At 47.4% G+C, this 19,955-nt stretch overlaps 1 protein-coding gene across 1 annotated transcript in view; it reads left to right on the top strand.

Annotated features, from left to right (window-relative positions):
• Positions 1-19,955, top strand: part of LAPTM4B (lysosomal protein transmembrane 4 beta) — a 102,428-nt gene that overhangs the window by 24,137 nt on the left and 58,336 nt on the right. The window contains exons 3-4 of the mRNA XM_074985675.1: positions 17,778-17,851; positions 18,859-18,981. Of these exons, the coding sequence (XP_074841776.1) occupies positions 17,778-17,851; positions 18,859-18,981 (197 nt within the window). The remainder of the gene's footprint in view (positions 1-17,777; positions 17,852-18,858; positions 18,982-19,955) is intronic.

Here is a 19,955-nt window from a genome sequence, read left to right as displayed (position 1 = left end):
CAGCCTGTCTTGAAACATAGTTGGCTGTTGGTAGTCCTTAGTTTTTAATTGGGGAAAACTTTGCTCCCCTGAAGCCACTGTGACTAAGATGATCTGCAAAATCCTGTATGCTATTGCTGTGTTTGGGAAAGAACCATCAAGTGATCTAAGAAACGTATCCTTAGTTATGTTAACTGGTAGTGGAGTGAGTTCACAACTATCTCAGTGAAGTCTGTCTGATTCATCCAGACACATATAGTACCTTGCTCTGTGCTTAACAGACCAGAAGGAAATAGGTTTGGGGAGCAGCCTGTAACTCGGGAGTCCCTCAGTCCTCACTAGTGCTGCTCTGCCTCCCTAGGAGGAAGATTTCCAAGCCTTCAAGAGTAGCCATTGTGGTTTTAGAGCACTTGGGTTGAGTTTTAAAGCCCATAAAATGGTGGGAGTCAGTTGAAAACCTTTTGCTATTTTTCTGTAATTGGCCAGCCCTGGTGGGTGGTGGTGGAGTTGTGGGTCCTTAGGCCTTGGCACTGTGTGAAGGGAAGCCCTCTGGTTGGAGCCTGCTGCTGGAGAGCTGAAACAGGTAAGGAGGACCATGAGACAGGAGGGGTGTGTGTGTGTGTGTGTGTGTGTGAGAGAGAGAGAGAGAGAGAGAGAGAGAGAGAGAGAGGAATAGGGAACTGTCTGTCCATCCAGTGCAGAAGTCTGGAGGGGCAGAGGCAGGCCCAGTCAGGCTGTCCATCCCCCTTGCACGCTCCAAAGATGCCTGGTTCCCACAAAGTGTAGGGTCCAGGGTGGTAGCCCCACTTTGTCCTACAGACAGGACAGCTATGGTAATATTCACCCTTCCCAGACAAAGCATTAGCTGTGCTATTTTTGGTTCCTAGATGGCAGGAGCTGATAAAACCAAACAGCAAAAAGCCTAAGTCCCATTGAAATTCTTTCTAGTTGAGGGCCTTTGCCTTGTACAGATATTCAAGTTTCTTATTGGTGTACACCTGGACGGGATACTGGGACCATTCTAGGCAGTAGCAAAAAAGTTGTCTTAATTACTGGGGCAAAAAGCACTTTAAACTAACTATTAATTACTGGAAATTTTGTCCAAGATTTCGTGACTTTTGTTCTTCAGGTGTATGTTTCCTGGAAGAGAAGGCACATAAGTGTAGCAGTTACTGAGCACCGTGCCTTGGGGATAGCAAGATAGACATGTTGGGAGTTGGTGTGGACCAGTATGGGAGTGGTAGAAAATGTGTGTGTTTATTGCTTGAAGGCTTGCTCGGCCTTCGAACACCTGAAGAGCTTGGTAGTTTTTTGGAGCATGACTGCAAAAGGGGTAAGCCTTACTGAGAATGTTGTGGTGAACCACCAGCAGAAGTTAGCAACCTCAGATTTCCTATTTCACAAACATTCTGTGGCACCGGCCACTAGGGGACTGCGTTTCCCTTGCACAGGTCCATGTGAATACTAGCAGGAGATAGAATTCCTTGGGTTCAGCCTATGGAGGACTGATCAAAGGCACATTTTTCTAGCTTAACATGGTGGCCTTGTTTGTGGTGTTGCTTCAGAATGGAAAGGATGTGCCTGGTGTTTTTGTCTGAAAAAATATATATCATCCAGTTATGCTACCATGTATTGGTCCAGAATACCCTGCAATACATCTCATTTATAAATGCAGTATGTTGCATGCCCCTGGGGGTCTAGAGCTCTGGATACCCTGATGGTGCTCATGTGATCCATCATCTTCAAGATTAGTGGTATAGTAAAACCTCGATTTTTACAGACCACAGTTTAACAGACTGTGGAAACAACGGACGTCCCCTGTTGTTCCTGCAGCCCACTAAATAGGCGTCAGTAAAATCTTGAGTCCCTCCCACCCAAAAATTAAGGGACTTACCTGCTGCAACCCAGAGGAGCCTCTGCCCCTGTCACCTATTTTGCCACAGCCACCACATCCTGCCATGTAGGGCCAGGCAGCTCTTGCTGCAAGGCCAGGCACCCAGCAGCCAGGTGGCTTCTGCCATGTGGGGCCAGGCAGCTCCAGCTGCATAGCCAGGCACCTGCAGTGAGACGGTTCCAGCAGTGCAGGACAGGAGGCTCTTGCCGGGAGGCCAGGCACCCTGTGGCCAGGCAGTTCCAGCCGTGTGGGGCCAGATGCCCATGGGCAGGCACCCACCCCGCCGGGACCCACGGCTGCCTGCAACCAGGTGCCTCCAGCCATCGGGCTCCAGTGGCTCCACCACTAAGGCTGGTGAGTGGCAGGGGTTTGCTTTTTTTTTTTTTTTTTTTTGGAGGGTGTTTTTGTGTGGTTTGTTTTTTGGGGCAGGGGGGGAGTTGGAGTGGGACTGGGGCCGGGAGAGCCTGCAGGTGTGGGGAGTAAACCCTGGCATTTATTGGACTGTTGGGAAGAGTGGGCAGCCCTCCCCCCATTAGTCCATTGGAAGGAGGGTTTACTGTAAGGGATGGCTTTCAGTTGGTGCTCTGTTTTAGGAGCCAATAGTCCATGGGTAGTCCGAGGGTTCCATCCTGTTGTAGCAAAGAAGACTGACACCTCTGCTAACAAAGGGGGTTTATGCATAGGTGTGCAGCTTGGCTGTTTCAGGCTCTGACGTAGCCTATACCCATCCACACAGAGTGTTGGGCTCTGGTTGTGAGTCAGTTGTGCAGTCAGAGTCCCTGTGCATGGGCGAGGTGTCTGTGTTGTCTCTTTAAAAGAAATTTCCGGTCACTGTATGTGGGTGGAAGTTGAGGACCAGAATTAGCAAGCAGTGCTTCCATGCAAGCTTCTCCCACCTGTGACCCCCGGGCCATCCTCCTGCCTATGGCTCATTTCCTGGGTGCAAGCAGTGCAGCTGGCAGCATTCTGAGATGTCAGGGGGCAACCACAAGATACCCAGGATCAGAGGGAGGTGCGCAGAATGGCTGGCACTGAACTGTACTTCCATTCTGCATGTGATGCCCTTGGTAGTAACTTTGAAAGGACCGTCTCCGTGGCCACTGGCCTAGAGGATGAACGCGGCTTATCGATAGTCTTTGCCAGGTCTGGAATGGGATTGGGTCACAGGCATCTGTTGTAGCCAGTCTGCCTCTGCAGTGTTAAAGTTCTCTGCTGCATCTGGGTCGGTAAGTGTCTGCTGCAGGGGCTGTGCTTTTTTCTTCCTCAAAAAAAGGGTGCCAGAACTCAAGCCCCAAGCCGCCCACCCCGCTCCAGCCTTAAACCCCCACTTCCCGCAGTGCCCCCCCATGCTCTAAATGAACACCCTCACCCACCCCCAGAGCCAGGCACCCCCAGCCCTCCCTCCCTGCTGTAAATGAATGCTTTCCCCTTCCCCCAGAGCCAGGCACCCCCAGAACCTGCCCTGCCCCCACCCCCGTAATTCAACTTGACTTGCTGGAGCCACTGGTGGAGCTGGGGATGAAGGCATCTCTCCAGTCCTCCTAGGCCAGGACAAGCCGCAGGTGCTGTGCTGGGCCCTGAGGCTGCATGCGCTGTGCTGGGCCACAGCCGCTAGGGCAGCGTCTGGTGGCAGGAGCTGCACAGCTCCTGAGTGGCATGCAGGAGTTGCACTGGGACCAGAGGAGCTGCGCAACTCCCAACTGGAGCTGTGGGGCAGTGGGAGGGGAGCACCACATGTGTGGCTTTACTGAGCGGCATTTTGCTGCCCCCTCCCCTGCATCCCTGAATGGGGAGTTTAGCCCAGAATGGTGGCGCTGGGGAAGAAGGGTGCCAGAACGCCAATCTGTGGCATTCTGGCAGGAAAAAAACGTCTCGTGCAGCGGTGTTGGTTGGGGTGGATTCGTAACTTGACTGGTACTTGTAAGCACGGTGGCAGTCATCAGGGGAACCAGTGGCTGTTCTCATTGGGACTTCAGTTGGGGTTTCAGGGGGATGGTGTCAGGATGCCCAGTCTAGCCCGCCCGTTCGCCAGTCCTGGGCTGTTTGCTGAATTTCCTGAATTCCTTTGGACTGAGTTCCTTGTTGGATAACTGGATATAATGTCCCAGCTAACCACAGTAGTAACACAGGTTGATGTTGCCAGCATATACGCTCTTCAAGTGCAAATTGCTGGTGGGTCATGTCTCAACTGGTGGAGCAGAATTTGATAGTGGGGGGCGGGGAGGCAGTTCCAATACCCCTTTTTCTTTTTTCTTCCTGTGGTTTGCGTGGGTGATTGTCCATGTGTATTACAAGCTCTATGAACATGTCTGCCAGATCTATTAGGTTTTCAGCACTGGCAAGTCCATCCTTAACCTTGTTCTGCAAATTCCATTACAACTGACATCACTGGAGCTACATAGAAGATGTCTGTGCCTGACCCCTGTGGAGTTTATGCAGAGGGTGGCTTCAGTGGAGGAGTGCAGATGGGGGTCATTGAAAGAGGAGGCTCTTGCCTCCTGGATGGCATTCCAGTTAGATAGAACTGAACTCTTGGCTTCCAACAGGAGAGAGGCCCAATTTAATGTCTCCCCAGCCAGCAGGCTGATTATCAAGCCTACCTTGGCATGACCGGAAGCATACCTTTGTAGCTGAAGCAAGAACAAGAGCTGGCATTGTTTCATGAAGCCTCAAATTTCTGAGTGGCGCCTGCAAGAGGGATAGCAGGTGACAGCACAGCCAGGTAGGTTTCATATGGTTTTTGATATGAAGTTGATTATCCTGATCCCGCAACACCTAATTCTGGTGACCAAGTTGCATTCTGCACATGCAGTGCTCAATTATCTGCCTGAAGGCTGATCATCTGCACACACAGGGTGTGGCAAATTCCACTGGGTCCAACCGCTGGTTGGCTGACTCAGGAGTTGATAGTAATCCAAGCAAGCTGTAGGGACTGTGGTGTGGGTGGTCTTGCCTAACTGTTTGAGTCAGGTACCTGGGACTAGAGCTGTTGTCTGTCAGATACCACGCCAAAGGTCAGAGCAAGAGATAGTCAGACATCAAGGCTGGGGTTTGAAGCCAGTATCAGCAGCAAGGGTAGGGCATAGGAACAGGGACCTGGAGCGTGATGGAAAAGCTGGAACCAGGAATCTGGGAGTAGTAGAACAGGAACCAGGCAAAGGCAGGAAGATAGGACTCAGACAAGTAGACAGGGTCTGTAGCAGCAACCAGGTAAGGATTCCCCATGTTGTTCTTCCTGGTTTAAGTAGAGCTTCTCAGCTAATCAGTGAGATTGGACATTGCATCCTGCCAGGAACTTTGTGAGTGAGGCCCTTTGGAAGCTGGAGCACTGGTCTGAGTATTTCTTGATGACTTGCAGACCTGGGTTCCATATTTGTCACTTCTTAATACAATGTGGAGGAAAGAGAAGTTACGCACCTGTAGTAACGATGGTTCTTCTTCGAGTGGTCCCCGTGGGTGTTCCACAATAGGTGTCGGGCTTGCCTGGCGCCGCAGATCGGAAATCTTCCAGCAGTTTCTCCTGGATCGTGCATGCGCCGGTGCGCGCCGCCCCCCTGCGCGCCCCCAGCCGCGTGCACAATCCGGTCCCCGCCAGTTCCTTCTCAGCCGCCATCGGCTGCAGATGGAATCCACTCAGGCTAAGGCCGGAGTCAGATTACTTAGTGGTTTTTTCCCACGTGTAATTTGTTTTCGGTTATCAAACAAAAAAAAAAAATGAGAGAGAGAAAGCAAAGACAGAGAATATCGGCAAAAAAAAAGGAAAAAGAGAGGAGCGGAGAAGAGAAAAGCGGATGTGAAGGCCATTTAGGGCGCCCGCTGCCGCAGGCCGGTGATCACTATTGGGGTGGAAAGGCACAGATTAAGTGCTAAGTACCCTATTAACAATAAAGGACTCACCGCAATGGCCTCTTCAGGTTTTACAAAGCGTGAGTCATGCCGTGAAGCTATGCCGGCCTCCCTGGGGCATAGCGAAGGCATCCGACGCCTGGGGGAATTACGGCTACCCAGACGCGTTCTCACTGTGCTAAGCTCACAGTCCGGGCCAGGAAGGACAGACCGATGAGGCGTAAAATGCTCATGTTGATAAGGCTCTCCAGCCGGACTTGCCGGAGAAGCCTCACCCAGAAGGGCCCTCTGGGTTGCATAAGAGGAGGGTAGTTTTTCTCTGATCCCCTCAGTGCAGAAATGGAGGAAATTCTCCCTGGCTCGATCCTTGCCGTGCGTTTGCAGCGAGCAGGACGAGCGGAGCACACAGCCACCAGCCGCATACTCAGGCAAGCGGCAGCACGGCAGCGCACATGGCAGAGGCTGAGCCTCCGGTTATACAACAGCCGGCATGTGCGGCGCCTAGAGCGTCAGCCAGGCAAGCGCCGGAACCGGCGGCATCGCCACAGGCGGCACAGACCCCCGCGGTGCAGGGGCGCCAGGCACGGAGCCTGCAGGCACCGGAGGACGATACCCGCGCGGCACCGCAGCTGACGGTGCTGAGCACGGCGCTGACAGCGGGGCCGCGATCCCCGGCATGGGAGGGGGCGGTGCTGGCCACACAGCGGAGGGGCAAGGCAACATCAAAAACCTGGCACCGCAGTCCATCTCTGGACAGGGCTGAGCTGCTGTTAGCGCCAAGCCCTCCCCCTGTGATACACACGCCGCACCGAAGGCCTGTGTCTCCATTGGCCCATCCGGGGTTGGGTGGGGGAGAAAGAAAAGAAAAATCTCCTTCTCCGTTCCTCCAACCAATGTCACCATGGCTTGGGCCACCTTCACCCATGCTGCCATGGTCGTCCTTATCATGCTGGACACAGACAAACCACAGGCCTACACCCAGGGGCAGGTCCTCCCCCGGCTGCTCAGTACCCCTGTGGGCACTCCCGATTGGGGACGGAGACATATCCATACTGGAGCTCAGAGCAGTGTTCAACGCCTGCAAACATTTTTGAGATTACCTACATGGCAAAGTAGTCGGGATTCAATACCAACAATACCTCCATTATGTTTCTACATCAATTGACAAGGGGGAGCACAATCCCGTGCCCTATGTGCGGAAGCAGTCCGATTGTGGAACTGGTGCATCGCCAACAACATAACGTTGAAAGCCTCATACTTGCCGGGCACTCACAACGTGAATGCAGATCAGCTGAGCAGGTGCTTCGCAATCACGCACGAATGGCAGATCCACTCCGATCTGCTACAGCACATTTTTCGTACATGGGGGTTTTCCCCAGATCGATCTGTTTGCCACCCAGTACAACAAAAAAAAAAAAATAAAAAAAGTGTCCCCAGTACTGGTCCAGGGCAGGAGTGGGGCGGGGGTCCCTGGGGGACACATTCATGTTTTCATGGAAGGGCTCCCTACTTTACGCGTTTCCCCTGCAGCGCTTATCCGCAAGGTCTTGCACAAACCCAGAAGGGAGAGAGCTCGCGTGATACTCATAGTCCCACTTGGGATTGGCTGCAATGGTTTCCCTTGCTTCTGCGCATGTCGGACCGCCCACCGCTCCATCTACCGGTGGCGCCGGACTTACTCACGCGGGCTCAAGGGTCCATAGTGCACCCGCACCCTCAGGGTCTGCACCTACAAGCATGGCTAATCCATGGCTCAGCTCCTTAAAGAGCACATGTACGGAGGGAGCACAACAAATCCTGGAATGTAGCCAAAGGACCTCCACCAGGAGGACTTACAAGCAGAAATGGACTTGATTCACAGCCTGGTGTTCCGCCAAGCAGTTAGCTCCCCTTGACGTTCCTATACCTGTAATACTAGAATACTTATTGGACCTCAAGAGGTGGGTTTTCTCTATCCTCACTAAAGGTCCACCTCGCTGCTATATCAGCCTTTCGGCATACAGAGGAAGGGCCCACGGTATTCACCCATCCTATCGTTACCAGGTTCTTGAAGGGGCTGGTAAACCTGTACCCCCTCTCGGAAACCGCTTCCACTATCGTGGAATTTGGACTTGGTGCTCAGCACGCTATCGGGTCCATCTTTTGAACCATTAGCCACAGTTCCCATACGTCTCCTTATGATAAAAACAACCTTCCTCCTTGCAACTACGTCAGCCCGCAGGGTGAGTGAGCTCGCGGCAGTGATGGCAACGCTGCACTACACAGTATTCTCAAAGGAGGTGGTAACCTTAAGGCTGTGCCAAGCCTTTGTTCCAAAAGTCTCTTCGGAGTCCAATCTTAACGAGCCAATAGTTTTACCCAAAGCCTCACAGCTCCGACAAGGAGGCACGCCTGCATCTCCTAGATGTGAGGAGGGCATTGGCCTTCTACACAGACAGAACTAAGTCCTTCCGGAAAACGGACAGGCTTCTAGTCTCTCTTGCTCCCGGGTCAAAAGGAGAAGGTCTCTCTTCCCGGAGAGTCTAAAAGCACATTGTGTCCTGTATAAAAATGTGCTTCGAACTTCGAAAGACTCCTTTGCTGGCCCCGCCCAGGGCTCACTCCACCAGGGCGGTGGCGGCGTCAACGGCCTTCTTCAAGGGCATTGCGTTAACAGACGTCTGTAGAGCGGCGACCTGGTCATCCTATGACACCTTCGCCAAGCATTATGCCCTACATCGGGTATTCTGAGAGGATACACGTCTGTCGACAGCAGTCCTCTCGGGGGCAAGCTGCACATAAACCGATTACCCACCTGCTTACTTGGGTTACTGCTGGGTAGCCAGCTATTGTGGAGCACCCACGGGGACCACTCGAAGAAGAAAGAGAAGTTACTCACCTGTAGTAACGATGGTTCTTCGAGATGTGTCCCCGTGGGTGCTCCACCACCCGCCCATCCTCCCCGCTTCGGATCTCTGTCTAGTGTTTTTTCAGGAGCATCCGAGGCGGTTGGTCAAGGAACTGGCGGGACCGGATCGCGCACGTGGCCGGGGGTGCGCAGGGGAGCGGCACGCGCCGGCACATGCGCGATCCAGGAGAAACCGCTGGAAGATTTCCGATCTGCGGCGCCGGGCAAGCCCGACACCTATTGTGGAGCACCCACGGGGACCACTCGAAGAAGAAGCGCTTTTCATACCGTGTATTCACCCTTGTTCAGTCTCATTGTCGTCAGCAACCAGGGGCTTAGTGCCCATTGGTGTCCAGTGCTTCCTTCTCTGTTTTCTTCCATCTTTCCCTGCCCGGTGCAGAGTGGCTTAGATTCTGTAGACTAGCTCGGCACAATCTACCATGTCATCTTCTCATTCTCTGTGGGGCCTGCCTTTCCTGTTTGAACCGTCCATTATGCCATATACCAGGGTCTTGACTTTCCGTTCAATCTGCTTCCCATAATACAAGTGCTTATAGTAAAAGCTCCAGGTCCTTACATTACTTTCCCTTGACTCAATTATTTTAGAATGTGAAAATTAGAGGGAGGTATGCATCAGTGCTTCTACTATGTCACTGTAAGTAACCCGTCAAAATGATATTTATTTTGACACCTTCCTTCAGGTGCCTTTGCCAGAAGCTAAATATTTGAGTCTTTACTTTTTATGTTTTCTCACTGGAAAATAACTTGTCTATGCATCTCTTTATATGACGGTGTTTAGAACAGTAGTGGCTGTAAAGTCAGATGGAACCTAGCTAGAACTGACATATTAAAACTGACTGCCTTGTCCTAATTCTCAGAGATTAACCTTGCAATGATTATCAGCGTGGGGTTTATATAGCTGATGTTAGATGTCTGCCAGTGCTGGAGGCTTTAAAAGAGTAATTGTGCTTTGTAATGCTATAGCTGTCAGACTAAATATGTATGGATTTCAATCTAGTTTTGAAAATCACGTTTTCTGTGTGTCCTTCAGAGGTGAACTCTGAAACAGTAAAAGGATGACTTGTGGGCTGAGTGACCTCGTATCCATTTGAGGATCATTGAATAAGGCATGATTTCTAATTATGAATGGACCTCAAATTCTCCTTCGCTCTGTTTTGCTTGCTTGGTTTTCATGCTCAGTGAAACATGGGTGACTGATTTAACTCATTTGCTATTCAGCTTGCTTTCAATACCTGTTCAGAGAGGAGGGTTTTTAAAATATTATGAAGATTGTTGAAACGTCGTCATTTTCTTTTTGAGATAATGTGTCAAGGCAAATGTTCACATTCATATTCTTAACACATCCTGCCCTTTTTACTGGTCTTGATCAAAATAAATGTTTCATATATTTTGTTTTATGTTTAATAAGAGCTTTTAATTCTTATGCAAATCATGTACAATATATAATGCGTGAAAACTACGAAATACATCAGTTGTCATGGAGTTAGGGCTTTTGGTTTCAAGGTGTTCTGTGAGTAAAACATAGCATTCCAAAATCATTGTCTAATTGTCTTTTTACTGACAGTGCATTCTAGGCAGAGATAGGATTCTATTAGTATTAGAGACCACATTCTATTGATAACACAGAATTGCAGACTCAAGTTGTGGTTGCAGAACTCTTGTTCTTCACTTCCCAAAACAGTGACCCCATCATTGTAAATCAGCCCTTAAAGTGTCAGGTACATACAAACGGGCCCATCAGTAGTCATGACGGGTGAAATCCTGGCTCTAGTGAAGTCAGTGTGAGTTTTCCCATTGAATTCAGTGTGGCTGGGATTGTACATCTTTATATGTGTAGTTGTGAGCACGCCTGACTTCTAGAGCACTTTCAAACTTGCATTAATGGTAGTTGAGAAAATTCCCATCTTTCTCAGGATGCAGTGTCTTGAAACATTCTGCCTTTGTTAATGTCAGTATGACACAATTTCTCCAAATGAATACAGGAAACATTTATAAACTGCAGGGTAGTGAGGGAGGGTTGCATGCCGCAGGGTCTGAAGTGAAAGTAAGGGCAGGGGTTTCACATGGCCAGTTGAGGAGGGTAATGTTTCTCCTTTGGATTTTGAAGACAGGAAAGGGACATGATGGCAAAGGATCTGGCGAGGCAGGCATTTTGGGCAGACCCCAGAGCACATGACATGGCAACCTGTGCCTCTCTCTTCCTCCACCCCTCCCCCACACTCTCTCTCACTCACTCTCTCTCTCTTACCTGAGCTCAGGGTCATTGAGGAAAACTCCAGACCTCATGTTTACACTTAAGATTGGCATTACTGGGTTCAGTAGACCAGGGGTGAGCAAACTTTTTACGTCAGGCCCCACTTTTTGTTCCTGCAATTAGCAGCCCTTCCCCCCACCATCTGTGTAGTGTAATCCAAACATACAGAAATTTCGATTATGTTCATATTAAAAAAAAAAAAAAACCTTTTGTCAAGTGTAAGAAAGTGTCTGTAGAATGTAAAAACTTCATTAATTGGTATATAAATACGAACACACACACATACATAAACACAGTAACATTTCAATATTTGTAATGAGAGAGATCAGCCTGAGACCCCGCTTAGGAAATATCCCATACCCCTAAAGGGGCCCACCCCCCACTTTGCACACCCCTGCTGTTGACGGGGCCCTTGAAAGAATCGCCCCATATTTTTAAGCACCTTGTGGTCAGATGGAGATCTGCCACGCTCCCTGTTCTAGTTTGCAGAGCTTCCCTTTGTTCTTATTTTTTTTTTTAAAGTGTGATACGCTGCATATAAAGGGAATGCAAATGCCAGTAAATAAACCTGAAATATTTGAATTAAAGTTTTCGGTGGCTGTGTTGGGTCTGAGCTCAGGGCCCTAAGGATTTTCATGTTAGTTGCCATCATTTGTTTACTTCTCCCTGTTGCCTGCACGTGAATTTCTGCCACTCACAGGCTTTTCTCCCATCTTCATGGTAAGCAACCCTGTGAGAGGTAGCGAGACCAGGTGAGTGTATGGGATGGTTATTACACCCTGAAGAAAGCTCCAGTCTTGGGGATGGGGGCGGGCTGTGCTTCCTGCAGGTGTTGTCTTACTGTTTTTCTTCCGAGTTTCCACTCTAGGTCCCCAGTCGTGCTGAACACTCTCTAGATGATTTAGGCTGAACACGTGCATTGTTGCTGTGTGTGATGACAGAACTCCTGGCAGGAATCTGCCCCCAGTCCTGTATGGTGGCAGCTCACTTATCCCTAAAACAGGAAGTAAAGATGATTGGGAGAATGCTGTCTATCTCAAATTACGGAGATTTTTTTTGAAAATGCACTGATTATGTCTCTTACACTTGTATTAAAAAGGGTTTTTAAAATCTACTTCAAACAATAATAAATCACACAGAAACAGCTCAGCTAATAATCACTAACAAATAGAATGCATTACATGTTAGTTGTTATGAAAGCACACTCAAGGCTACTTGTTAAATATGCTAATATCTAGTTTAAATTTTAACTAATTTAAACAAACAGAACTGAAAAGAGCTGATGAACATTGGAATCAGAAAAAAAACAAAAACAAAAAAAAACAAAGGCCTGCTTGAGCCAGCTAGGGCTTGACATAGGTGGAGAGAGCATGCCCGCACGCAATCAGAGCAAAGCGGAAGTGTCACGTTTTGTAACAGCTTCTGATGCTTTGCCAGTGAAATGACCCTGTCGCTAGTAGTAGTACTATCACGGTGCTACTTCAGTCATAAATGAAAAGTAAAAACAATTTCTGCTCAAAACAAAGAATGGGTAGTTGGTCTTTTTGATGTGATCTGCAGGCCCCACACTGGGAGTAGTGCAGCGTAGTGCGAGGGAAGTCAGTCTTCAGGAGATACAAACTGTGCTCCAAGGGGAGGGGCAATGTAGAAGGACCCTGTTTGACACAGGAAGAGGGAGGGGCTGTTTGCTGCACCAGGAAAGCAAGGGTGATGCTGAAAGCTATGTCCAAAGTAGCAGCAGCTGTACGAAGGTTATTTTAGGACTTGGATGCTCCACTCTTTGGGAGCTGAAAGCCCCAAAAAGAGATTGAATGGGATGCTGAGACCAAGGATTGTCTCCTAAGCCAGCAACTATCCTGCCCCAAACTGAGAAGCTCCAGATTTGTAGGAAGTGACACAACATAATTTTGGAATAGCTCAGTAACTGTGCCAGATGCTCTGGTTAAACCCTTATGGCCTTAAGTCAGGACCCAATATCATGGGTGGGCTTGGGTCCCACTTCCATCTGTACTTCTCCATACTGAGGGAATGTCTAGGAGAACAATCTGAGCCGGGGTGGGGGCGGGGCAGGGGACATAAAGGCTGTGGCTGAGGTCCCCTCTGGGTGACTAGGATGGCAGAAAATGTAAGATGACACCTGGACATCTGGTCATGGGGCCTTACAGTCTTGAAAATGAATGGGCATGGTATGGGTAAGAGCTTGTCTTGGGAGATGGGCACATTGGGTCCAGATTGAAGAAGTTCAATAACAAAAGTCTGGGACTGATCTAGTCCTTCTTTGCTCAACACAGTTGAGAAGCACTAATGCCACCAAATCTAAGCCAGTCTCTTTCCTTAATATATTTGTACCTGGTTTGCTCAGTCATTTTTAGTTTAAAGTGATATATTCACTGTCATAGGTATTTTGCCATTTCTGTAAATGACCAAAGGAAACAGCAGAAGGAGGCATGCAGGATTGTGGTTCCTACTTAACAAAGCCATGCTTTTCTGGGTGCTTCTTTTCTTGAATTAGTTAGCATCCCTATAAATAAAATATACCCTATGAATGAGTCCGGTATCTCTAGGTGTTGGGTTCTCTGCGTATCGTGTTCCTTCTTCCAACCTTTGCTAGTGCCTCAGAAAAATGGATGCAATGTTCACACACTTTCCATAGCTTATATTTTAAACTTTCTGTACTAAAGGTGAGCAAGTGGGGAAAAAAATAATCAAAAGCTCTGTGGTTAGGGAATGAAAAGACACATTCTCCTTGCAGCTTCTATAAAATTTTTAAAGGATGTCAAGTTTCTAACAATTCTACTTTTCAGGTAGCTTTTCCCAAACTTTTGCTGTTCATGAAAGCTTTATCAGATACATATACATCTTTGAGCGTATGGTGGCTTTGTTCTGAATAAGGATTTTTAAGTTATTTCTGCTGTAGGAGGCCTTGTGGCTGTTTTGCCTGGTTTTATAACATGCTTTTTTTTCATTTAAATTGCCAGAGATGTTTGAGCATTGTTGTAGTCATTATGACAAAGCCAAGGAAGACAGCAGCTGTATATTCATTTTAATTGCTTTTCAAGACCAGTGTTAGACTAGTCATCCTTTCTCTGAGTTGCAAAACAGAATCCGAATTCCATAGATAAAATCCTGCCTCAAAGGGAGTCGGTTTTTGAGTTTGACTGCATTTGTCACTAGCTGGTTGCTCTTAGACTATTACATCAACGTGAGGTACGTGTGCTTTACCAATCAAGCTTTCTCCAGGCTCTTGAAAGCTGAACCTCCACTGCAGCAAAATGAAATTGACAACACTCTCTGTAACATCACCACATGTTAGTCTTGTATATCTTAATGTGTACACTGTCTGCCACTGGGTAGGCTGTGCACATTTCACATTTGGAAGGTAACAGAGATAGCTGTGTTAGTCTAGATTCTATCAAAACAAAAAGGCAGTCCAGTAGCACTTGAGACTAACAAAATAATTTATTAGGTGATGATCTTTCGTAGGACAGACCCACTTTTTCAGACCATAGCCATACCAGAACAGACTCACATTTAGAAGGCTTTTTAGTAACCATAATATCACACAGTATGCTAAACTTATTTTGTATGGCAGGTCTGCCACCTGACATTGGCCTACTTCGGCAAAAATAATTGAAGTAGAAATAAAAATAAGCCATCTTAGTAAGCATTTACATTAACCTTTTGACTTATCGATATTTCCTTTTCTTAAACTTGCTAGTTTGGTGTATCTGCTCTCCAGCCATTGGGTAAGCACTTTTTTCAGTGCCATTTTCCTTTGCCTGGACAAGTACCTTTTTCCATCAGACTTATGTCTCGCTAATGTCTCCTAAACATGACTAAATTGTACTACAGCAGAATGTGAGGCTTAACTGTATTGCTGTGCCAGTCTGGACTTTGGAGTGTGATCTGGAGGGTGCAGCCATGTGTTGTGCTCGAAGTCCCCTCTGTGGATCCTGCTGGTGCACCCACCGTGTTCCTTAGCATGCATTGACATTATCCTGTCTCTCACCTTCGGAGGGTCTACACAGGGGAGCTAGAGCACTCCTGTTGCATGTGTCATCCTGCCGTCTGGAGTGGCTTACAGCTGTGAATGCCAACTTGAGGGCATACTGTCAAGAAGCAGGTAGAGATGCCAAACTGGTTGTAGGCTCTGTAATTTAGAATTCCCCAGCCCAGTAAGAAATGTGACTTCCTAAAGCGCTAAAACAGGTTTATCCTGGAGCCACACACAGTCCACTGGACTTAGTGATAGCTGGTTGCTGAGATCATAAGATACTCAAGTTGCTTTGAGGCCCAAGAAACAAGTCACTGGCACCAAGTCAATTTGTACCTTACACCTCTCACCAAAGACAATGCTTGTAGTCAGTCCTGTAATAAATGAATAGAAGATTTATTCAGCATTTTACCTATAAATTAAAAATATAAATATTACCTTTATAGCAAGTGATAAAAGATATGTGAGAGTATGAAATACTTGTAAATTACTTCATACATAGAAGTCTAACACCAAACATTTTGCATAGTTAATAGACTCACGGGTAGCCATGTTAGTCTGTATCTTCACAAATAGGAAGCCATCCTGTAGCACCTTGAATAAATTTGTTCTTCTTTATTAGGTAATGATATTTCATGAGTAAGACCCTCTTCAGATGGCTCAGATCTGAGGAAGTGGGTCTCAGCCACAAAAGCTCGCTACCTAATGTCAGGGCTGATTCCCCATCCTGGCACTTCTAGTGCGGGTAATGCAGGCTAGTCCAATAAAACGCTGCTCTATCCTGTCTCTGCAGTTTCCAGAGAACTTTCCTGATTTTGGTTTTTCCCTGAAATCCAATGAGTAGCTGCCACCACCCAGTGTACAAAATCCTCCTTTTCCAGGAATGAAATTACTTGGAATCTCTTCCCTGCCCTCTTAATGCAGAAAGCTTCTTTCTGAATCTTATCTCCCGCCTGGTACATGCGGAATTTTCTAAGGTGTCAGTCGATGATTGGAGCAGGAGCTGGGGAGAAGCAGTTAGATGTTGCACCTGGAGCATCCTGCTTCCTACTCCTCTTCAGTTTAATTTCTGCCTGCTTCACTAGTAGCTCCATCTCCACGTGCCTCGCCTCTGCATGCTTTTCCTCTATCTGTACGAGGAGCTTTACCTCTTCCTTAGTGAGCTTACAGCCTGTTTGCCAGGCAGCCTTTCACCCTGAAGTCCATTGCGTGACAGGGTTAAGGCTGTTTCCCCGGTCTCTGTTTCCACTGAACTACTTCCCTCTGGACCCTTAGAGCCGAAGTCCAGTCTCTTCCCCTTGGATTGGGATATTCGGCTCATGTCTGCAGTCGTTTCCAAGCTTCTGTGCCCATCCCCCAAATTCTTGCACTGGACTGTTTCCTGCCCTGTTTTATCCTAGCTATCTGGTTTCTCTGGAGGATAGGAGAAATAAACTCTTGGGGTTGGACTGTCTGGCTTTACAAGGTTAACCTACAAAGCCTTTCCCCAAGACAGCAAAAAAAAAGGGGGCGGGGGGGGGGAACGTTTTCAGTGCTTGCAAACAGAAGAAAAACCTTTGTCCTTTTAAAAATGTTGGCATCTCAGAATGATCCAGGCATGTTGCCCACCACGTCACAGCTGATTCTGCACCCTGGCACTTTGAGTGCAAGTTCTGGGGGGCTGGCTAGTTAAATAAAACACTGCTAGACCCTGTCTCTACAGTTCCCGGAGAAAGAAAAGTTTTCCTGATTTTCGGTTTTCTCTGAAATCAATAAGTAGCGAGCTGCCACCACCAAGTGTACACAATCCCCCCTTTCCAGGAAAGAAATCACTTAGAATCTTGCCCTGAGGGCAAAACCCCCAACCTCCTTTTCCCAAGGGGTTGGAAAGAAATTACAAGAGCCCCCTCCTCCAAAAAGAGAGAGAGAAGGCAGGGAGCTGTGGACTCCTTGATAATCTGTCTGCAGCCAGGCATGTAGTTTTAAGCCCCTGTAGGACACACAGGATCAGCCAGTATTTGTTAAAAAAATGAAATAAAGCAAAACACAGGGATTTTTCCTTGGGTCAGATTCTTGGTTACAGGAAAGAAGAAAAGGAACAAATAAGCAGCTCAGACATAATTTCCAAACCCCCAAACAATGAAAACAGTAAACTGTAAGCTACTACCTAAACTTTTTCCTACTCACAAATTCTGATGAGCCCAGGGATCTCTTCTGGAAAGGCTCATTTCTTCCCTCCGTACTTGGAGAAATACCCCTCTTTCTCTGGAGAGCTGCTTCTGAGATTGTTTCAGGTCTGAATTTTTCCTCTAGCTCCTATTGGCTCTTTCCCTCCACACTCCCTTCCTCAGAGGCAGGTTACCTTAACCCTTCCATAGCTCTCCGGGTGAGTTGAGGCTTTCCTTTGCAGCTCCCATTCCTAACACCTAATAAATAAATGTGTTAGTCTTTAAGGTGCTACAGGACTGCTTGTTATTACTAAACTCTTTTTGTTGTAAGCCCATCTTCACCCTATCGGTACACAGGTGAAACAGCATGGTTTCCAGGTATGGATCCCTGAACACGTGGCTGAGGCCTAAAGCCTTGGCAAGACCTGGCTTTTAGCCTGCTGCATCACAATGTGGATTCTGGATTGTGCAGACAAGCCCAAAGATTCATGGGAAGTCACTGGGCCAGATGACAGTGTTTTTTGGGCAGCATCCAGACAGAAGACTGCACATTTGACACCCTGAGCTAGACACAAGCTTTAATAAATAAACAAAACCTGAGACAGTGGAATAGTGTCAGCACCTCTTGCCCTCCCACTTAATTTTTTGTCCACACAGGCATGCACCACAATGAGGAAAATTCTGCATTAGGCAGATGGCAAAATTGCAGGTAAATATGCAGATGTTTTGCAATCACTTTAATTTATCTATTTCAGATATGTGCATTGCTACTGCGATTTCTCTTCTTATGATTCTGATCTGTGCAATGGCTACATATGGAGCATATAAGGTAAACACAATCGGGTAAAATAAAATGTTGATCTTCATCCCACCTCAGTTATTCCTCCTGTGAAACTCCTAACAAGCAGAGATTAAAAAATCTGTTTTTAACATTTTTTGTTTATAATCTACATTTATAAAAACATTTTGTTTCTTCTATGGGATGACAGGAAACCCTTGTTTTGAGTTTGGATAGTGTCAAGTGACATTGTGCTGATCAGGTGAATGCAAGACTAAGGCTGTATCTGTGCCATGGACCTTACCGCAGCACTGCTACAACTGTACTTCTGTAGGGTCTCTGCAAGTAGTGGCTCTGTTAGCAAGAGAGCTGTCCTGCTGGCATAAACAAACCACCCCAAGCAGGTGTTGGTAGCTACATTGGGAGGAGAGTGTCTCCTGCCAACACAGCAGTGTCCACCCCAGTACTTTGGTTGGTGAAATTTTTGTCAGTCAGGGGTTTGATATTTTTTTCATAACTCTGACAAGAAGCACTGACATGCATAGCTTAGGGTTGTCTAACTGTTCATTGTGTGCAGCTTCAAATGTGAGATCTATTAGTACCATATGGGAGGACTTTAAATACAACTGGCCAAAGCCTGGTTTTATACAAGTGAGTGAAATTTTTTCCCATTCACTTTCCTGGAACTGGAATTTATCTTAAACAAGGTATTTGTGAATCCCACTTGGAAGTTTTCGTATTTTAGGAAGCCAAAGCAGTACTGTGTGGATTTATTTATTTATTTATTTATTTATTTTAAACCTATTACCATATAGGTTCTCAGTAGCCTCCTACACTTCAAATTATCGCAGCTTTGCTGCCCAGCATCTTGGGCTGCATATCATATTTTTTGGCAGATTTAACGAGTTATTTTCCCCCTGGGAAATCCATTCACAGAAGAGTGTTTCATTACATTGTGTCAGTTGCACTGCGGATTCTGAAGCATGAGGAAATAATAATAATTGTATTTGAACCTACAACTGTTTTTTTTTTTTTTTTCTTTTCTTTTCTTTTTGTAGCAACATGCAGCCTGGATCATCCCTTTCTTCTGTTACCAGATCTTTGACTTCGCCCTCAACACGCTGGTTGCCATCAGTGTACTTGTTTATCCAAACACAATTCAAGACTATCTCCGACAGCTGGTAAATCACTTGATGTGAACATTTGTTCTCATGATGACGAGAGAACTTTGGAAAGGCATTTCTTCCTGCACTCTCATCCAAGGCTATGCCAGTGACCTCCTGGACAGCTTTGGCAAGTCATGCCCCCTCTCAGCTTTACTTTGCCAATCTGGCAGATTAGGGTGACCATCCATCCCGTATTAGGGACACCAAAAAGGCATCCCTGTTTAGCTTTTAAAAAGGACCAATTGGACTATATTTGCGCCCTTCTCCTGGCTGACTTCTTCCACCAGCAGCTGGGCAGGCGCAGGTGCTCTCACGAGTCACTTCCCCCAAGCCTGGGGGAAGTCGGGGAGCATGGGTGGCTGCAGTGTCCCTGCTGCTTCCCTGGAGCTCCCTGGGAGGGCCGGCAACTGCCACCTCCTTCCCTGCTCCCCCGGGGCTTGGTGGAGCTGCCCCTCCCCCGCATATCTCCCTGCCCTGTATTTGGGACAGGGAGATATGGTTGCCCTAAGTTAAATGGGACATACTTATAGACAACACTTAGAGTTGCCACTAGGCGTAAGCAGACTAAGCAATTGCTTAGGGCCACAAGCAACTCAAAGGGATTCCCTGTTTGCTTTATGTTGGGCGGAGCCCCCAAAATATTTGTGATTAGATCCTCCAGTGAGCTATTATAACCCCCACACCTACTGGCCATGGTCACCATCCCGTGAAATTGCACTCAGATCACTTACAGAGAGAAAGGAATAAGTCCCAGCTCAGGCTGTAGGAGAGACCCACCTGGCTCTGGCCTCAAGCGGTAGAGGCTTCATGCAGTAAGCTGTAAAGGTGCCAGGTTCGTTTCTGTCAGTATTGCACTAGCATCACCTCTGCTCATTTAATTACCTCACAGGAATGCTGGAAGAGCCAGTTATTTAAAATATTTGTACACTCTCTTGACATTTTACAGGGCTATAGAAGTCTGAACATGATTAAAAAAGAGTTGCCTGGAA

The sequence above is a fragment of the Carettochelys insculpta genome, chromosome 2, assembly GCF_033958435.1.
Source record: "Carettochelys insculpta isolate YL-2023 chromosome 2, ASM3395843v1, whole genome shotgun sequence".
Lineage (NCBI taxonomy): Eukaryota > Metazoa > Chordata > Testudines > Carettochelyidae > Carettochelys > Carettochelys insculpta.
Note: the sequence above shows the minus strand (reverse complement) of the source record. Positions and strands in the feature narration are given on the sequence as shown.